At 35.2% G+C, this 22,346-nt stretch overlaps 1 protein-coding gene across 1 annotated transcript in view; it reads right to left on the reverse strand.

The window, feature by feature from the left end:
* Nucleotides 1–3,207: 3,207 nt before the first annotated feature.
* LOC127949414 (NLR family CARD domain-containing protein 3-like) overlaps nucleotides 3,208–22,346 on the reverse strand; it is a 52,207-nt gene continuing 33,068 nt past the window's right edge. Inside the window, exon 4 of the mRNA XM_052546643.1 lies at nucleotides 3,208–4,498. Coding sequence (XP_052402603.1) covers nucleotides 4,309–4,498 — 190 coding nt within the window. The 3' untranslated portion in view covers nucleotides 3,208–4,308. The remainder of the gene's footprint in view (nucleotides 4,499–22,346) is intronic.

Here is a 22,346-nt window from a genome sequence, read left to right on the forward strand (position 1 = left end):
TCTCTCTCTCTCTCTCTCTCTCTCTCTCTCTCAGCCTCTTTCTGCATGCTTTTCTGCGTAATATATGTAGGCTATAGGCCTATGTGTGTGTGTGTGTGTGTGTGTGTTTATATTTACCTCTTACTTTCATCACATCATGTTTCATATGTCATCATTAATCAAAATTGTTTGGGGCAAAATCTTTTGGAATTTCAAAATTAAAAGATAAAATAAAATAAATAAAATATAACCAAATTTGATTGAAATGGATTCTGTTTCCCTTTTAGTATTCTTCTTCCATTTGATTATTGTAGTTAAACATCTTTATTTTAGATTTACTCGTTCATTCGGGTGCTTATGTTGCTAACAAGGATACCACGTAATCTACTAGAGTCAATTCTAGAGTTAAACAGAATAAAATCAATGTAACAATTTATTATCAGTCAGGTAAATATGTATTCTGCCAAATACATATCCAATTCAAACATATCAAATCATATCAATACAAAACATCAAATTCTCAAAGCCTGCTCTCCCATTACAGTAAGCAAAATATCTCTTATCTCTTAGGATCTGTATTATCTTTAATTCTACTTTTGTAAGATTGAGACCATTGTACCAGTCGCCCTGAGACTATTCAAATGATACCAAGCATGACTGTAAATATCACTTGCATTCATGTAGAACATGATATTATTGACCTTTCTGAGTGAACCTAGTGAAGGGAGGATGAGTGAGGAAGAGGATGAGGAAGAACTGATAACATGAGAGAGGTGTTTCCTGTCTCGAAGATGATTGTTCATGTTTGTATTGTCTGTTTCTCAGGAGATCAAAGTATCTGAGGTTCTTTCATCCTTACAATAGTTTTAAAAAGGCGATTTATACCTTTAGAATTTTTTTTACATTTTTTTTTTGTGGATTTCATTGACCAATATTTAAAGTGTAGCCTATTTCTAGGATAAGAGTAAAAACAATAAAGTCTAAAAGCTACGTAAAAGACACTTGAAAAGTAGCAAAAACAAACGTAAAGGCAAGAAAACTCTAAGAAGTGCATATGTCTATCAGCGTCTTCAGATGTGTATAAATGGCCTCAGTAATCCATCGTTTATCATTTGCATAAGAAGGGCTCATGCAAACCTCTCTAAAATTCCTCCAGGGCCTCAGTGGTCGACTGGATGATTGTGTTTTTGCATGTTGATGAACATTTGCATATGACTTTGTCCACTTAAATAGAAAATGTGTATCAATATAGATCGACCACAGAGCCAACAGGCAAATGAAATCAAAACTCACCTCAGCGTTTGTGATGTCATTTCCCTTTCAGATAACTTCAGGTCTACCACAGGCACATGCAGGTTTGACACAAGACAAACAGAAGAAACAACGTCACAAACATAAGTGAAAGATCAAACAGACCAATCCCCCCATGCTCGCTGGTATAGCGTTACACATTAGTAATAGAAACCGAGCTTATGAATGCAAATATTAGTTTCATTTTACAGAACTCTAGTCATTCAGTTTGACAATTCTACTTGTAACATAATGTCCTTTCTTATATGCATGGTTATCCATTTCACAGCGATCTGAATAAAATTGTACTGCATCAATTTAATATGTCTGTAAGTAAAGTTTCTGCCATGCTGTAGGCCTGTTTAACTAAAAAAACAAGTTATGATAAAGCTAATATGTTAAAGCAAATATCTTCAACCATTTATTACTTCATTTCCAACTGCTCTCTGGTTTCTGCAGCCTTGCTACACATAAGCACTCATTTTTAGGTAAGCATATACAGTATTACAGGTGTTTATCACTGATGTAATGCCATATATCCATCTCTAGATAGAGCCATTCTCGACCCATTTTTTTAAAGGTTTGACTGTTGCTTGATTCAATCTCCCTCTAAACATTAGTTGACAAGGATAGCAATTAGCAGTGGTGTAGTCTAGTTTCTTGTAGTGAGAATCCTGTGATTTCTACTCACCCGTCCCAGCACCATATCAACACCACCACACTCACTAAACAGGGCTCTATGCTTACTGTACTTTCATTTTTAGGAGCACTTGTGCTGCTCATTAAAAAATAATTAAAAATTAGGAGCACCTTCTGAACAATATCAGAAATTAGCCTTCCCATTTACAAAGTAATATTGGACTCCGTAAAAGTGATTTACAGGGGCATTTTTATTCAAAGTTATATTTTATGTCATATTCAAAAGTGCATTTTCATAAGCTTTTTTTCAAAATTTCTAATTAAAACAATGGAATAAGAAAAATAAGTTACTGATTGAATAAAATCAGTATTAACAAAGTTAATTTGCACTACAGAGATGCAGAACACAAAAGTGGCTTGTAGGTATTTAATGAGGCTCAGAGGTTGCATGAGTGCAATTAATTTGAGAATTAATTAATGTTGAGAACATTTTGAGTATAGAAATATACAATGATTTAAATAACTGAAATAGTACTTTGAAAATAAAAAATAAAACTTCCATTAGGTGGCAGCAAGTTACTGATTTCGTCACTGAATCATTTACTCAATTGATTTGTTTGAACAGCTGATTCATTCAGGAACAAAGGATGTTACTCTCTTTATTAATGGATAATTGAATTGACTCATTGAAAGGTTTCATTTTAACATTCAAAATACAGTTAAACAGCAACTTTGTGAATTTATGATGAGTCAGTTTGATATCATAGAACAGACCCTTCAGTCGTTTGGCTGCTTTTATGAAAGGCTTTTATGTATATATGATTATCACTATTAACTGATTCATGACTACTTATTCCAGCTGTAACATTACATCAAAATCTGTGATTTAGGTGATTGTGACTTTTCGAGTAATTTAATCATGTCCGAAGTGTGTGTTTCTAAGTTTCTGTAGTAATTATATCTACTATATATCTTTATGCACGTCCTGATTTTGCCAAGTCCGATGTGTTCCTAGGTCAACATATTTTGTTGACCCTGGAACAACATTTTACTCCAAAAATATATTCTTAACCATATCCCTACACCTAAACCTAACCTTAACCATGAGTAATCCCTAAAATCAGAGGAAATGATAGATGAATGACACTGATGTACAAGCACCAAACACTGATTTTAAGCATAAACTTCACAAAATCTATAAACTGGTTCTTCAAATCTGATTGGTTAATCACAATGTTGTTCCAGGGTCAACAACGATGTTGTCCCAGGAACATGTCTCACTTGGTAAAATCAGGTTAGGCATATCTTTATATATCAGAAATAATAGTATGCTATTCTAAATTCAGCCAGTGACTTGGTTTCAGAACTATTGTTTCATTCACTTTCTGTGGTGTTTTCTCAATATTTGAAAGGATTCTGAGCTATGAACTAATCCAAACAACTTTGAGATGCATCACAATAGAAGACTGTACTTTCAGGCATTGAACTACTCATTCTATGAAGCACTGGTTATAAAAACAATAATAATACAAATTACTTTAATCTATTGAATATATTGCAACCTATTCACATAATTGTGTAATTTATGTAATTGAGCTTAACAAAAATTCCACTTGGATTTCAGTTGTCAAAAAGGTGTACGACTAATAAAATGTAAAATACAATTAATAGAGGCACCGTTGTAGTTCATTGAAAGCAAAGTCAAATGTTCATGTACACACATGAAGCAGCTTGAGAAGTGACACAGAATTGATAGATTGATAGATGTGTGTGAAAATAATTGTTAATTGTTTTTGTGATTTAATCTGACATGAGATTTTTTGGAGACATAATGAACCCCAAATCAAGCACATAGGGGTTCAGTGAATGTGGTGTTGAATGTGTGTAAGTGTGTGAGTGTGTGTGTGTGTGTGTCAGAGACGCTGTAGAAGGACAGAACACCAACAGACACATCCACATACACTCTTACTCTCTTAGACGAAGTTACAGAGATGTCAGTGCTCTCATTGTGCTCTCAACAGTGAATCCTTTAGCAGAGCAGTACAGAGCAGGATTTGCCCCTGTATCCAAACCAACTGTCATTACCTCCTTTCCTGTTAATTCCTCTATGTTTCACTGATATTTCAACAAAGCCACTCCATTCAGCCTCCCAGTAACAACGTCCAGTCAAACTCTCAACACACAGAACCGGCTCATGTTGCTCAAAGTCTTGTCCAGGAATAGGTAACATTGATCCTGGAGTGCAGTGGTCCTGCAGGGTTCAGCTTCAACCCTAATCTAACACAACAGAACAAGCTCACCAATGTCCACAGGATTACTAAAGCTACAGTTCTTGGAGTTAAACTCTGCAGGACAGATGTTCTTCATGACAGATGTTGCCTATCTCTTATCTAGTCAGTACTATTGCCAAACATACTTGAGTATCTGCAGCTGATAGTTTGTATCCTCCAGTTTGTGTTTGAGTAGCTGGACTCCTGATGGTCCTGGGTGATTGTAGCTCAGATCCAGCTCTCTCAGATGTGAGGGGTTTGAACTCAAAGCTGAAGACAAATAACCACAGCCTTCCTCTGTCACCATACAGCCAGACAACCTATAAAAGAACAGGCTCAATTAAACTTGCAAGCAGCGATGAACGGGCCCTCGCACCTGGGCTCACCACCAGCGAGTGGCTTTAGTAAAAAGGTGGACGATGAGAAATATGCATTTAAACTCATAACTATAAGTAGAATATATCAATGTTTATTCCATATATGTGTCAATCTTCCTGTTGCCAGCAGGTGGTGGTTTCATTATAATGAAATAGTGGCCTTCAGACGTGTTCAGGACAGGACTCTTATCGAACATGTGAAGTTTGGGGAAGATTGAACATTTTATGTCTGAGTTACAACAACTTCTCTTGTTGTGGCGAGATTTCAAATTTTGTCATGGCGCCATGGAGATGCCCTTTAACAAAAACTCAATATCTCCACAATTTAACATTACACAGGCCTTTAGATTAGACTGACCACAAAAAATACATTAATGTCAAAAAATGTTTAGGAGTAGTTTGTCGCAGGGTAAAACATGTCACTTCCTGTTGCCAGCAGGTGGCGCTATGACTATAACTGAATATGGGCATGTAGATCTTTTAAGGGCAGAAGTCTTATCTAACATGTGAAGTTTGGGGCAGATTGGACATTGTATGTCTGAGTTACAGCAACTTCCTTTTTCATGGCGAAACATCGAAATTTGTCAGGCCGCCATGGACACGCCCTTTAACGAAACCTCAAGTCCTTCGCAATTCCAATAGGTGGCGCTATGACTATAACTGAATATGGGCATGTCAATCTGTTCAGGTTCGGAGTCTTATCAACTATGGGAAGCCTTTAGATTAAAATTTGGTGTTGATCTGAATAAATCTCTAGGAGGAGTTTCACAAAAATTGCTCATAAAATTAAAAATTCAAACCGACTTCCTATTGGGTTTAGAATTTTGCACCAAGAGTCTTTTTTGTAGGTATTGGTGTGTTACGTATGTGTGCCAATTTTCGTGCATGTACGTGAAACATAGCCGGAAGGCTGTTGATTTTCTTAGTATAGGTGGCACTGTCGAGCCATTTTGCCACACCCTCTTCTGAATCAGACAATCTATATCAGACACAAATTTTCACCAGGTTTGATGCGTGTGCAGAGTTTCATGACTTTTTGAGCATGTTTAAGCCCTCAAAAATGCGATTCATTTTGGAGAAGAAGAAGAAGAAGAAACAGAACAGATACAATAGGGTCCTCACACCATCTGTGCTCGGCCCCTAAAAATCACCAAAAAAAAATAAGAATAATTTTTTTCTTACAGGAACATTGTCTCTCTACAAATGCAATGCAAATAAATAATGTAACATTTAACCTGTTAACTGTCACTCACGTTTTTGAAGATAGACTTGAATGTGCATGATACAAACCTACATTTGTATAATTCATGACTGAAAACATTTTGTAACATGATTTTGATGTGCCATTTACATGGTAATGCAATGTCTGATTTTAAATTGGGTTTTGAAGGATGAATTTTGAGATTTTATGTTTTCAAGTAATATATAACTTCTGATGATTTCTAAAATGTGATAGAGAAAAAGGCAACGAGGAAGTCTTTTTTTTAAACAAAGGTCAAAGCTCCTTTTGTAATGTAGATTTCTGAGGGGGCACTCTTGTCATAAATTCATCTATTACTTTTCCTACATAATTTTTAACAAAAAATATTGGTAAAACATATATTTGGGAGTCTTAGACCTTTCCAACGATATATAGTTTGTCAAGATTAGATTAGATTTGATTGTAAAATAGTATAGTCAACGTAGGTGTCCTGTATACGGGACGGGGTGACATTTAACAAGTTAAAGATATGCACACTTTATTTGACAATTTGTGGAGTGTTCAACTGCAACACCCGCTGACTGCAATGATAGAGCTTGGAATATCCAGGACAATTTTTGTTAAATTTTTGACTGGATTCGGCTAAAAGAAGAAAGTCATATAAACCTAGGATGCTTCAAGGGTGAGTAAAACACAAGCTAGTTTTCATTTTTGGGTAATCTAACCCTTTACGTTCTTCTTCTGTAGTTTTTTTTTTTTTACTGAAAGTAACTCAAAAGTAATTCAGAGTGATGTAATGCATTAAGTTCTTAGACAGTAATATTGTATGGTAAGAATTACTTTTAAATAACAGTAACAAGTAATCTATAATGTATTACAGTATGAAAGTAACTTGCACAACACTGTTTATGACGACAAACTGCAGTTGGGCTTCCCTTAGATGGTTTCTGACAGTTTTGCAGAAATTTTTAGGTTATGCAAACTGACTGTTAGAGCATCTGTCTGGGTGGCTGGTCTCAGACGATCTTGGCAATAGTGGATGTGGAGGTCCTTTGCTGGTGTGGTTAGTTACACGTGGCCTGCAGTTGTGAGACCAATCTTTATGTGTTTACACAATATTTAAAAAAAATTATTATCCTAATATCATGCAAACATTAATATTCCACGTTAGGATTCACTCATCTTATAAAACAAAGTAGCTAGCCAATCTCTTTCAGCTTTTGTCTTACCTGAGGTCAGAAGTCACTGCTCCATCACTGAAAATAATATTATGAGGTAGGGATGCATCACTCTTCATAGACACACAGCTCAGAGGTTTCGGACATGGTGCTGTTTTTCTATTCCTCTACAGATACAGTATTGTTCAAAATAATAGCAGTACAATGTGACTAACCAGAATAATCAAGGTTTTTCGTATATTTTTTATTGCTACGTGGCAAACAAGTTACCAGTAGGTTCAGTAGATTGTCAGAAAACAAACAAGACCCAGCATTCATGATATGCACGCTCTTAAGGCTGTGCAATTGGGCAATTAGTTGAAAGGGGTGTGTTCAAAAAAATAGCAGTGTCTACCTTTGACTGTACAAACTCAAAACTATTTTGTACAAACATTTTTTTTTTCTGGGATTTAGCAATCCTGTGAATCACTAAACTAATATTTAGTTGTATGACCACAGTTTTTTAAAACTGCTTGACATCTGTGTGGCATGGAGTCAACCAACTTGTGGCACCTCTCAGCTGTTATTCCACTCCATGATTCTTTAACAACATTCCACAATTCATTCACATTTCTTGGTTTTGCTTCAGAAACAGCATTTTTGATATCACCCCACAAGTTCTCAATTGGATTAAGGTCTGGAGATTGGGCTGGCCACTCCATAACATTAATTTTGTTGGTTTGGAACCAAGACTTTGCCCGTTTACTAGTGTGTTTTGGGTCATTGTCTTGTTGAAACAACCATTTCAAGGGCATGTCCTCTTCAGCATAGGGCAACATGACCTCTTCAAGTATTTTAACATATGCAAACTGATCCATGATCCCTGGTATGCAATAAATAGGCCCAACACCATAGTAGGAGAAACATGCCCATATCATGATGCTTGCACCTCCATGCTTCACTGTCTTCACTGTGTACTGTGGCTTGAATTCAGAGTTTGGGGGTCGTCTCACAAACTGCCTGTGGCCCTTGGACCCAAAAAGAACAATTTTACTCTCATCGGTCCACAAAATGTTCCTCCATTTCTCTTTAGGCCAGTTGATGTGTTCTTTGGCAAATTGTAACCTCTTCTGCACATGCCTTTTTTTTAACAGAGGGACTTTGCGGGGGATTCTTGAAAATAGATTAGCTTCACACAGACGTCTTCTAACTGTCACAGTACTTACAGGTAACTCCAGACTGTCTTTGATCATCCTGGAGGTGATCATTGGCTGAGCCTTTGCCATTCTGGTTATTCTTCTATCCATTTTGATGGTTGTCTTCCGTTTTTTTCCACGTCTCTCTGGTTTTGCTCTCCATTTTAAGGCATTGGAGATCATTTTAGCTGAACAGCCTATCATTTTTGCACCTCTTTATAGGTTTTCCCCTCTCTAATCAACTTTTTAATCAAAGTACGCTGTTCTTCTGAACAATGTCTTGAACGACCCATTTTCCTCAGCTTTCAAATGCATGTTCAACAAGTGTTGGCTTCATCCTTAAATAGGGGCCACCTGATTCACACCTGTTTCTTCACAAAATTGATGACCTCAGTGATTGAATGCCACACTGCTATTTTTTTGAACACACCCCTTTCAACTAATTCAACTAATTGCCCAATTGCACAGCCTTAAGAGCGTGCATATCATGAATGCTGGGTCTCATTTGTTTTCTGAGAATCTACTGAACCTACTGGTAACTTGTTTGCCACGTAGCAATAAAAAAATATATGAAAAACCTTGATTATTCTGGTTAGTCACATTGCACTGCTATTATTTTGAACAATACTGTATAGACAGCTATTAGTTCTGAAAATATATATAATGTACTCAGGGCAGCATATGAATAAACTTTATACATGAAGACTACAAATGTATTTTACATAAAAGGTCAATCTCACTCTTGCCATCTAGTATCACCAAAACTATTACATTAATAAAATTAGGTATTTACTGTGGTAGTATATTCAATGAAAGATCACAGTAGAAATGTACAGACAATTACACCTACTTTACTTTCATTATAAAAGGCACAGCTGTTTTCAGATTTGAATCATTAAAAAAAAAAAACAATTGGAATGGCCACAGTATATATTTTCTAAACAAAGTATTAAATATATGTGCTAGATGCGAGTCCGGGGAGGCTTGTCAAGTGCTACATTTCTATTACCCTGTGCTGAAATTAAGACTTTCCTCTATTGTCAGTAACCTATGGACTGATTGAGAAATGCTATCAAATTTATAGCAGAATTTGGTAATTTAGGTGTGCTCAAGCTTTCCAGTTCAGCAGGGGACTCCCCAAACTCACAATCTTTAACACCTGAGCTCCTTCTAGTGGATCACCAAGAATACCACATTTTTAGGGCTCAAGCCCGAAGGGGCGAAGAGCCCTATTGTTCTTCTAAGGATTATTCTTATTATTATTAGGGCTCAAGCCCAAAGGGCGAGAGGCCTATTGTTTTCCTTAGGATTATTTTTTATTATTATTATTATTATTATTAGGGCTCAAGCCCGAAGGGGCGAAGAGCCCTATTGTTCTTCTAAGGATTATTCTTCTTATTATTATTTTTTTTATTTTTTATTAAACCTTCCGGGGGTTTTTGGGGGCCTTAACATGCTCAAAAACTCTTGAAAATTGGCACACACATTGGAATCTGCGGCCATCAGGACGCTGCAGAGCCTGGGACCCGGGCGTGGCACAGGGGCTCTACAGCGCCCCCTGGAACACAGTCAGAAATCTTGAACCATAGCTCACACACACTAGCATGTATTTATATGAAACTCGGTACACTTATAGATCTCATTGAGCCGAACAACTTTCACACTTTATGTTATAGGCTCCGCCCAACAGGAAGTCAGCTATTCAGGGCTGTTTAAAAAAAGCATGCTCTGGAATTTGAAATACTCCTCTGAGGTTTTCAACCCATTCGCCACGAAACTCTGTAAACGTGATCTCAAGACATTGGGGATGAAAAATTGCGAGGGGATTTTTGATATCTCGAACGGTTTGCCCGTGGCGAGGCTTGGAAATTATGGCTAGAAATGAGAAACAGGAAATGTCTAATAACATCCACATACATTTCCTGAATTTGATCAAACTTCATTGGTTTGTTCGTTGTATGATACCGATCGCATATATGTGACTATTAAGAGTCAACATTATAGCGCCACCAACTGGCAGCAGGAAGTGAGTCATTTTCCAAATGCTTTGAATTCAGCATCTTATTTTTACTCTATTTACTTAAAACTTCATCAGAATAATGACAAAACATGGCCGATGTAAATCTGTTGTGGGGATATTGATATCTGATATAGTGTTGCCATGGCAACGTGTCAAACTTGAATGTTCTGTTATGGTGAGTTTGAGGCAGACAACAAGCTCAGATTTACATGAAACTCAAAAGACATATCAGTATTACTGATAGCTAGACAATGGCAAAAGCTTTTAAAAGGGCGTGAAGGAGGCACTCTATAGCGCCACCTTTTGTCAAAAGTGGGTGGGTTGGTTTTAGCTACAGACACCAAACTTGGTATATAAATTGTTCTTTTCAAGACGGACAACTTTCTAATTCACAGTCATCAGCTACGACCAACAGGAAGTCGGCTATTTTGATTTGAATATTTAAATTGAGCTCTGATTTAATGCATACTCCTCACAGGAAATGTTCACTATACTCACCAAACTTTATCTACATGTTGAAAAAACATTGAGGAACTTAAATTGCGAACGGATTTTGGTTAGCTTGAACGGTTTTGTCGTGGTGATTTTTTTGAAATGACAGTAAAAAGGGAATCATTAATTGTCTTGTATTTTTAAATTGCAGCTTCCAAACACTTAAAAAAAAATTCATACAGAGATCAAATCATTCTGAGGACATATGCATAGTTTCATGACTTTACAACACTGTATGATTAAAAGAAAATTAAAAAACTGTCAGACATCTCAACTCACTCTGTCCCTCTGTTTGAGGAATGTATGTGTGCTGACTGAGTGTGTGTGTGTGTGTGTCTGTGAGTGGGGGATGGGCATGAGCTGAGTGGCAGACACAATGAGAGAGAGAGAGAGAGAGAGAAAGAGAGAGAGAGAAACTTAATCATCTCTTTAATCACCAGAAAAAAAAAGTATTTTAAATTGTTATTTTTTGTTGCTTTTGCTAACATTGCTGTTTTCATTACAGCTTAAGAAATCTCTTAGGCCTTATCCTTTTCTGACAGTTTCAGGAATTAAAAACAAAATTCTAAAAATACTTATTTGTGCTGCAAATAATAATTTCAATCTCATTTGATACTGACCTATTCCATCCTGTGACATGACATTTATCTTAATTTACATAATCTCATGGATGTAACAGTAAAACTGTTCAGCTCACAGATGAAGACTAAGCTGTAATGCAAGCAGAACTTTCACAAATGCTTATAAGTCATTAAAGGATTTTATAACACTGTAAAATAATGTCTAATTTGTTAACATTAGTAAATGCATTGGTAACACTTTATAATAACTGCACTCATTAGTAAATAGTCAGTTCATGCTTTATAAAATCTTGTCCCAACTTAAATAGTCATTAATAAGCAGCTTATAAATACAGCTATTAATAGCTCGATCTTGGTTTATAAGCACATTTATTAAAAAGGAGAGTAAAGGGTCAGTTATCTTCCTATGAAAAATAAAAAAATGAAAATAAACAAACAACAACACTGATTGATACAGAACTCAGAAATTTTATTGTGGATTTATGATCAAATCAGCCTGAAAATGAATCATACTCCTCCAAGAAGACACAAGTAGTTCACACCAAACTTTTTCAACATGATGCCAATATACTGAAGATGTTAAATTGCAAATGGGTTTAGGATACCTTAAATGGTGTGGCCATACCGATTTATTAAAGTAACATAAAAAAATACAATAGTTATTTTACTATATCTTTAACATTCTTCATTCCAACTCTTCATAATTTTTTATATACGTAGAAGTCATCATTTGAAAGAAGCACAGTAAGTTTCATAGCTTTATCATTTTCAAGAGCCAGCTTAAAATTAAAACTATCATAACATATAAATCAAGCTTGCAATTCTTAGTACCAATAATGGCCACCAGATGGCGCTATATGATTACTTTTAAATAATTATTGTAGAAACAAGTATGATTTAAATCATTTATAGAAATCTTTCAAAGAAAAATAATATGTATTTTACTGATAAAATGACCCTCACTTAATTAGAATAATATGCTGAAGTATTGTGAAATACTGTGTATTAAGAATAATTCTTTATAGGCTTTATGGACAGATAAGCTTGGAGTGACTCTTGAAGGATCAGCATCACATCCTCTTTTACCACTGTTTAAAGAATTTATCTTACAGAACAGGTGCGAATTAATTTTGGATAGCTTGAATGGTTTTGTCATGGTGATTTTTTGAAATAACAGTAAAAAAGGAACCAGTAAATGTCTTTTATTTTTTTAAGTGCAGCTTCTAAACACTTCAACAAAATGTACACATAGAAGACAAGTCATGCTGAGGAAATATGCATCGTTTGATGACTATACAACACTATATGGATGATAGAAAATTAAAAAACTACCATACATCTGATGTCACTGTCCCTCTGGGTAATGTGTGTGTGTGTGTGTGTGTGTATGTTTGTGTGTTAAGTGTGTGTGTGTTAAGTGTGTGTGCTGAGTTTGTGTGAATGTGTGGGAGAGGGGATGGGCTTGGTGTCAGAGAGAAAGAGAGAGAGAGAGAAAGAGAGAGGGAGGGAGACCAGCAGAAAAAAAAGCAATTTGGTGTTGTTGTTGTTTTTTCATCATTACAGCTTAAGAAATATCTTAGGCCTCAACATCAACTGTTGCTAGCCTACTCCCAAAATTAATAGTCATTAGTAAGCATTTTATAAATACAGCTATAATTAAATTGTTCATGGTTTATATGCACATTTATTTTGAGGAGATTAAAGGCTGTAATTTTCCTAAAAAAAAATAAAAATAAAAAAAATAAACAAACACAGAACTCAGAAACATTTATTTCAAGATGCAATAAAAGAAAACTGTACACTATATATATATATATATATATATATATATATATATATATATATATATATATATATATATATATATATATATATATACAATTGCATAAGTTAATATTTAATTTTTTTTATCAAGTGTACAGCTAATAATAATAATAATAATAATAATAATAATAATAATAATAATGCATTTTATTTAAGGCGCCTTTCAAACCACTCAAGGTCACCGTACAACAAGTAACAACAGTAACAATATTAAAACAAAAAATAACAGCAAAAAACAATGTCAATAAAAAACCACAATAATATTAGAATAGCACAACATATTGTGGAATACTATATTAAGACTTTATATATAGGCTTTATGAACAGATAGGTTTTGAGAGATCCTTGAAGTACTAGCATCACCTCCTCTTGTACGACGGTTTGAGGAATATATCTTCCAGATAGTACCGCCACTCCCTATATGCAGAATACGCAGTCTTCATAGGGCACCAACTCCCAGAGGGGGCACCATCCCAGTAGCTCAAAAAAAATAAAACATGCGCCATTCTCCCATCCGCGCTCGCGACCGCTCGGACATTTGCGGATGAATGTTCGTAATTGATGGATGGACATCTATGCCCGGGTAAAAGACATCAGCAATCCGGCACAGAGAAAAGAAAAATAAAGTAAAAAACAAAACAAAAACAGGCATAAAGTTGGCTTGACATTGGACATTCGAGAGTCTCAAATTTAGGGAAAAGTCTAGTCTAGACGGGTCGGATTAACCCTTTAACTGCCATATCCCTTAAAATTTGATTGCCAGAGGGTTACTGTAAATGCTTATGCCCGCTGGGCACAGTTTTCCCGATGCCACCGGGGTGGTGTTGCACTGACGGCTTGAGCCCGCCATCGCTGCTTGCAGCTATATTTATTATTATTATTATTATTTTTTTCCAACGTCTCGGGGGCTTTTGGGGCCCTTAACGTGCTTAAAAAGTCTTGAAAATTGGCACACAGATTGGAACCTGCGGCCATTAGGGCCGGGCAGAGACTGATACACGGGCGTGGCACAGGGGCTCTACAGCGCCCCCTGGAATATGGAGGGCCATATATCATACATTCCTGCTCGTAGACGTATGAAACTCGGTACACATATAAATCTCATCAATCCAAACAACTTTTGTATTGCATATCATAGGCTCCGCCCAACAGGAAGTTGGCTATTTAGGGTTTAGTATTCAAATTTTTCGTCAAAGTTGTGGGGTCTTTTGGGGTCCTTAACATACTCAAAAACTCTTGAAAATTTGCGCACACTTTGGAATCTGTGGCCTTTAGGAGCCTGCAGAGGCTGGGACCCGGGCGTGGCACAGGGGCTCTACGGCGCCCCCTGGAACACAGTCAAAAATTTTGATGTATAGCTCACACATACTTGCACATATTCATATGAAACTCAGTACACATATAGATCTCATCGTGCCGAACAACTTTCGTATTGCATGTCATAGGCTCCGCCCATCAGGAAGTCAGCTATTTAGAGTTATGTAAAAAGCGCATGCTCTGGAATTTGAAATACTTGTCATAGGATTTTTTCTCGATTGCCGCCAAACTCGGTCAACATGATCTCAAGACACTGGGGATGAAAAATTGCCAGGGGATTTTTGATATCTCGAACGGTTTGCTCGTGGCGAGGCGTTGAAATTATGGCGAGAAATGAGAAACAGGAAGTGTCTAATACCGTCCACATACATTTCCTGATTTTAATCAAACTTCATCAGATTATTCGTTGTATGATGTCGATCGCATATATGTGACTATTAGGAGTCAAAGTTATAGCGCCACCAACTGGCAGAAGGAAGTGTGTCATTTTCAAAATGATTTGAATTCAGCATCTTATTATTACTCGATTTGCTTCAAACTTCATCAGAATAATGTTAAAACACAGCCGATATAAATCTGCAAGGGGGATATTGATATCTAAAAAATTGTTGGCGTGGCAACATGTCAAACTGGAATACTTCTCAGGTGATTTTGAGGCAAATAACATACTTAGAATTTCACAAAACTCTGAACACACATCAGTATTTCTGATAGGAACTTAAATTGTGAATGGATTTTGGATAGCTTGAATGGTTTTGCCGTGGTGATTTTTTTAAATGACCTTACAAAGGGAATCATTATTGTATTTTTAAATTGCAGCTTCCAAACACGTCAAAGAATTTTTTCATACAGATGAAAAAGTCATTCTGAGGAAATATGCATAGTTTAACGACTTTACAACACTGTATGGATAACAGAAAATTAAAAAAAACTGTCAGACATCTCATCTCACTTTGTCCCTCTGTTTGAGTATATGTGCTTCAGACTTCCATTGTCTGAGAGAAATTGCGCCCCTACAGGTTCAATACCCGGACTTTTACTTTCACTTTTAAATCGGTTAAAAATACAAACAAATACTTAGATTTAATTCACACTGACAAGCTAAACCAACATATCTGATTATTACCGGTTCAGGGCTCATGGATAAATTATTTCTGGCCAGAGATACGTGAGAAATAGGAGAGATGAATCACCGCTGTGATCACGAGCGTCTGGAGTAAAGAGCTCAGAGAAAACGAATTTATTCCTGTTTTAAAGCTTTTAAAAATAAATTATTACAGCGATATCACACAATCAACCAATTAGAACACACCAAGAGCTAAATTCAGATGTTTTTGAACTGTTTGTGTGAAAATGAAATATTTGCAGCTGCCTATCTGAAATCACCGCCTCCGATCAGCGCGTACAGTGTCCAGCTCAAAACAAACGAATTTATTCTTGTTTAAGAGCTTTTTTAAATAAAATATTACCACAAATGCACACAATAAACCCACTGTAACACAACAAGAGGTAAATGCAGGTGATTGTGACCTGTTTAAGTGTGCAAGACTATTTGAAAGCGCGACTGGCAGAATAACATATCTCTCGAGCTGCAGGATTCTGGCTTTCGTCGTACGAACGAACACATCACGGACAAGATTATTTCAAAACACATAATAGCTTGGCGAATATAAACGAAAACAGCCACGTGAACATAAACTGGATCTACTGGATTTGAAAATTAAAGTGACCACATTTACCACTTGCTTCTGTCTTCAATTTTAATCCATATAAAAAAGGAAACGCATTCGACTTGGCTGCTTTTTTAATGTGTGTGTACTTATTTATTTACCTTTTTATACATTTTGTATAATTTCATAGTATGTGTATTACAATTATAAAAACAAAAATAAATTTAGCCACTCACATAGAAATAGCTTAGGCCTTAACCTTTTTCTGACAGTTTTAGGGATTTTTAAAAATCCAAAAAAAAACTTATTTGTGCTGCAAATAATAATTTCAAACTCATTTGATACTGACCTATGACATCCTGTGACATTATATTTATTTTAACTTACATAATCTCATGGATGTAACAGTAAAACTGTTCAGCTCACAGATCAATACTAAGCTGTAATGCAAGCAGAACTTTCACAAATGCTTATGAGTCATTTAAGGATTTGATAACACTGTAAAATAATGTCTAATTTGTTAACATTAGCAAATGCATTGATAACACTTTATAATAACTGCACTCATTATTAAATAGTCAGTTCATGCTTTATAAAGCCTTGTCCCAATATTAATAGTCAGTAGTAAGCAGTTTATAAATACAGCTATAAATAGCTTGTCCTTGGTTTATAAGCACATTTATTAAAAATGAGAGTAAGTTATCTTCCTATGAAAAATAAAAGATAAAAATAAACAAACAACAACACAGATTGATACAGAACTCAGAAATTTTATTGTGGATTTATGATAAAATCAGCCTGTAAATGAATTCATACTCCTCCTCATACTACTCCATACTCCTTTTTCAACATGATGCCAATATACTGAGATGTTAAATTGTGAATGGGTTTAGGATAGCTTAAATGGTGTTGCCATAGAGATTTATTAAAGTAACATAAAAAATACAATAGTTATTTTACTATATCTTTAAAATTTTTCATTCTAACTCTTCATAATTTTTTATATAAGTAGAAGTCCTCATTTGAAGGAAGCACAGTAAGTTTCATAGCTTTATCATTTTCAAGAGCCAGCATAAAATTAAAACTATCATAACTTATAAATCAAGCTTGCAATTCTTAGTACCTATAATGGCCACCAGAGGGAGCTATAGGATTACTTTTAAATAATTATTGGAGAAACGAGTATGATTTAAATAATTTATAGAAATCTTTCAAATAAAATAATATGTATTTTAGGAATTTTACTGATAAAATGACCCTCACTTAATTAGAATAACAAGCTGAAGTATTGTGAACTGTATATTAAGAATAATTCTTAATAGGCTTTATGGACAGATACGTTTTAAGTGACTCTTGAAGGTTCAGCACCACATCCTCTTTTACCACTGTTTAAAGAATTAATCTTACAGAACAGGTGTGAATGAATTTTGGATAGCTTGAATGGTTTTGTCGTGGTGATTTTTTGAAATAATAGTAAAAAAGGAACCAGTAAAAAAAAGTGCAGCTTCTAAACACTTCAAAAAAATGTACACATAGAAGACAAGTCATTCTGAGGAAATATGCATAGTTTCATGACTATACAACATTATATGGATGACAGAAAATTAAAAAACATACATCTGATGTCACTCTGTCCCTCTGTCACTGTGTGTGTGTGTTTGTGTGTGTTTTAAGTGAATTAGGTGTGAAACTATCAGTGAGCATTTAGTCTCCAGCGCCAACATTTTACAGAACTGCCACTTTCCTGGAGTCTCAGAATTACAATGTGTCAGGTTCTGAGAAATCTAAGATTCCAAAAAATTATTTAATTAGAATACCATGAAGTATTGTGAAATACTATATATTAAGACTTTATATATAGGCTTAATGAACAGATTAGAGTGACTCGTGAAGGACCAGCACCACCTCCTCTTGTTCGATGGTTTGAGGAATATATCTTCCAGAATCTGGGATTAAGATTTAGGAGCTCATTTTTATTCCACCTCCTTTCCTGAAAGTCTGTCTTGCAGAATTGACTAAAAATTAATCTTCACATTAATTCCTAATTCTTTTGCAATTCTTTTGTCAGTTCTTCTTGACCTGTTTTTCTCTTCCAGCTTTCCTGGACTATTGTATAGCACTCATAAATGATTAAATAAAAAATAATGGTAGTTATTAAGATTGATATGGTTTGGAATTGGTAAAATGTGCTTGGAAAAAAATCACAATAAAACAATGTTTTAATGTTTAAGTTTAGAATATTAACTGACATGAATGAATGCTATATAAATATTGTTCATGTTAACATAATGTTTATAAATGAAATCTTATTGTAAAGTGTTACTAAAGTTATATATATATATATATATATATATATATATATATTGTTCTGTGAATGTGATTTTAAAGTCTAGATGATTCGGATTAACTGCCATATCAAGTTCAAGTTCTAGTTCAAGTTCAATTTTTTTGTATAGCGCATTTACAACAGCCTCCTGGCTGACCAAAGTGCTTTAACATAAGAGCAAGAATATTACACATACATAAAAATAGACCAGACAAAAAATTTAAAACCACCCATTTCAAAATGTAGCATAACACAGTAGTCAGTACACTAAGGAAAATAAAAAAGTTTTTAGCAAAGATTTAAAAATAGACAAGGAAGGGGCCAGTCTGATCTCTAAAGGCAGGGTATTCCAGAGTCGTGGCCCAGCCACTGCAAATGCACGCTCCCCTCTACGCTCCCCTCTATCCTTTAAAACCTCACTGCCAGAGGGATATTGTGAATGCATGTGCCCGCTGGGCACAGTTTACCTGATGCCACCGGGGTGGTGATGGCATTGGTGGCTTGAGCCCGCCATCGCTGCTTGCAGCTATATTTTTTTTTATTTTTTATTAAACCTTCCGGGGGTTTTTGGGGGCCTTAACATGCTCAAAAACTCTTGAAAATTGGCACACACATTGGAATCTGCGGCCATCAGGACGCCGCAGAGGCTGGGACCCGGGCGTGGCACAGGGGCTCTACAGCGCCCCCTGGAACACAGTCAGAAATCTTGAACCATAGCTCACACACACTTGCATATATTTATATGAAACTCAGTACACTTGTAGATCTCATTGAGCTGGACAACTTTCGCGCTTTATGTCATAGGCTCCGCCCAACAGGAAGTCAGCTATTCAGGGCTGTTTAAAAAAAGCATGCTCTGGAATTTGAAATACTCCTCTGAGGTTTTCAACCCGTTCGCCACGAAACTCGGTGAACATGATCTCAAGACATTGTGGATGAAAAATTGCGAGGGGATTTTTGATATCTCGAACGGTTTGCCCGTGGCGAGGCGTGGAACTTATGGCGAGAAATGAGGAACAGGAAATGTCTAATAACATCCACATACATTTCCTGAATTTGATCAAACTTCATGGGTTTGTTCGTTGTATGATACTGATTGTATATATGTGACTATTAAGAGTCAACGTTATAGCGCCACCAACTGGCAGCAGGAAGTGTGTCATTTTCCAAATGCTTTGAATTCAGCATCTTATTTTTACTCGATTTACTTAAAACTTCATCAGAATAATGACAAAACACCGCCGATGTAAATCTGTTGTGGGGATATTGATATCTGATATAGTGTTGCCATGGCAACGTGTCAAACTTGAATGTTCTGTTATGGTGAGTTTGAGGCAGACAACAACCTCAGATTTACATGAAACTCAAAACACATATCAGTATTAGTGATAGCTAGACAATGGCAAAAGCTTTTAAAAGGGCGTGAAGGAGGCACTCTATAGCGCCACCATTTGTCAAAAGTGGGGGGGTTAGTTTTAGCTACAGACACAAAACTTGGTACATAAATTGTTCTTATCAAGACGGACAACTTTCTAATTCACAGTCATCAGCTACGATCAACAGGAAGTCAGCTATTTTGATTTGAATGTGGATTTTTTTTTTACATTTAGCTGTGAATTAATGCATACTGCTCAGAGGAGAGCAACACTATACACACCAAACTTTGTCTACATGATGCCAAAACATTTTAAACAACTTAAATTGCCAATGGATTTTGGATAGCTTGAACGGTTTTGTCTTGGTGATTTTTTTAAATGACAGTAAAAATGGAATTATTAATTGTCCTGCATTTTTAAATTCCAAACACTTCAAAACCTTTTTTCATACAGAAAAAAAGTCATTCTGAGTAAATATGGATAGTTTCACAACTTTACAACACTGTATGGATAACAGAAAATTAAAAAACTGTCAGACATCTCATCTCACTCTGTCCCTCTGTTTGAGTATTATGTGCTGAGACTTACATTGTCTGAGAGAAATAGCGCCCCTACAGGTTCAATTCCCGGACTTTTACTTTCACTTTTAAATTGGTTAAAATACAAATAAATACTTAGATTTAATTCACAATGACAAGCTAAACCAACATATCTGATTATTATCAGGTCAGGGCTCATTAATAATTAATGTGTAGTCAGTGATACGTGAGAAACACGAGAGATGAATCACCGCTCTGAGCATGAGCGTGTGGAATGACGAGCTCAGAAAAAACGAGTTTATTCTTGTTTTATAGCTTTTACAAATAAAATATTGCAGCGATATTACACAATTCACCAATTAAAACACACCAAGAGCTAAATTCAGATGTTTTTGAACTGTTTGTGTAAAAATTAAATATTTGCGGCTGCCTATCTGAAATCACCGCTCCGATCAGCGCATAGTGTTACGAGCTGAAAACAAACGAATTTATTCTTGTATAAGAGCTTTTTTAAATAAAATATTGCCACCAATGCACACAATATACCGATTATAACACAACAAGAGCTAAATGCAGGTGTTTGTGACCCGTTTAAGTGTGCAAGACTATTTGAAAGCGCGACTGGCAGAATAACATATCTCTTGAGCTGCAGGTTTCTGCCTTTCGTCGTACGAACGAACACATCACGGACAAGATTATTTCAAAATAGCTTGGCGAATATAAACGAAAACAGCCACGTGAACATAAACTGTTGAGAAATAAATCTGAAGTGGATCTACTGGATTTGAATATTAAAGTGACCACATTTACCACTTGCTTCTGTCTTCAATTTTAATCTATATAAAAAAGGAAACTCATTCGACTTGGCTGCTTTTTTAATGTGTGCGTATTTATTTATTTACCTTTTTATACATTTTGTATAATTTCATAGTTTGTGTATTACAATTATAAAAACAAAAATAAATTTAGCCACTCACATATAAATAGCTTAGGCCTTATCCTTTTTCTGACAGTTTTAGGGATTTTTAAAAATCCTAAAAAAAACCTTATTTGTGCTGCAAATAATAATTTCAAACTCATTTGATACTGACCTATGACATCCTGTAACATTATATTTATTTGAATTTACAAAATCTCATGGATGTAACAGTAAATCTGTTCAGCTCACAGATCAATACTAAGCTGTAATGCAAGCAGAACTTTCACAAATGCTTATGAGTCATTTAAGGATTTGATAACTGTAAAATAATGTCTAATTTGTTAACATTAGCAAATGCATTGATAACATTTTATAATAACTGCACTCATTAGTAAATAGTCAGTTCATGCTTTATAAAGCCTTGTCCCAATATTAATAGTCAGTAGTAAGCAGTTTATAAATACAGCTATAAATAGCTTGTCCTTGGTTTATAAGCACATTTATTAAAAAGGAGAGTAAAGGGTCAGTTATCTTCCTATGAAAAATAAAAGATAAAAATAAACAAACAACAACACAGATTGATACAGAAATCAGAAATTTTATTGTGGATTTATGAAAAAATCAGCCTGTAAATGAATTCATACTCCTCCTCATACTACTCCATACTCCTTTTTCAACATGATGCCAATATACTGAAATTGTGAATGGGTTTAGGATAGCTTAAATGGTGTTGCCATAGAGATTTATTAAAGTAACATAAAAAATACAATAGTTATTTTACTATATCTTTAAAATGTTTCATTCTAACTCTTCATAATTTTTTATATAAGTAGAAGTCATCATTTGAAGGAAGCACAGTAAGTTTCATAGCTTTATCATTTTCAAGAGCCAGCATAAAATTAAAACTATCATAACTTATAAATCAAGCTTGCAATTCTTAGTACCAATAATGGCCACCAGAGGGAGCTATAGGATTACTTTTAAATAATTATTGTAGAAACGAGTATAATTTAAATCATTTATAGAAATCTTTCAAAAAAATAATATGAATTGTATGTATTTTACTGATAAAGTGACCCTCACTTAATTAGAATAACAAGCTGAAGTATTGTGAACTGTATATTAAGAATAATTCTTTATAGGCTTTATGGACAGATACGTTTTGAGTGACTC

Source organism: Carassius gibelio, chromosome B1 (genome assembly GCF_023724105.1).
Source record: "Carassius gibelio isolate Cgi1373 ecotype wild population from Czech Republic chromosome B1, carGib1.2-hapl.c, whole genome shotgun sequence".
Classification (NCBI taxonomy): Eukaryota; Metazoa; Chordata; class Actinopteri; order Cypriniformes; family Cyprinidae; genus Carassius; species Carassius gibelio.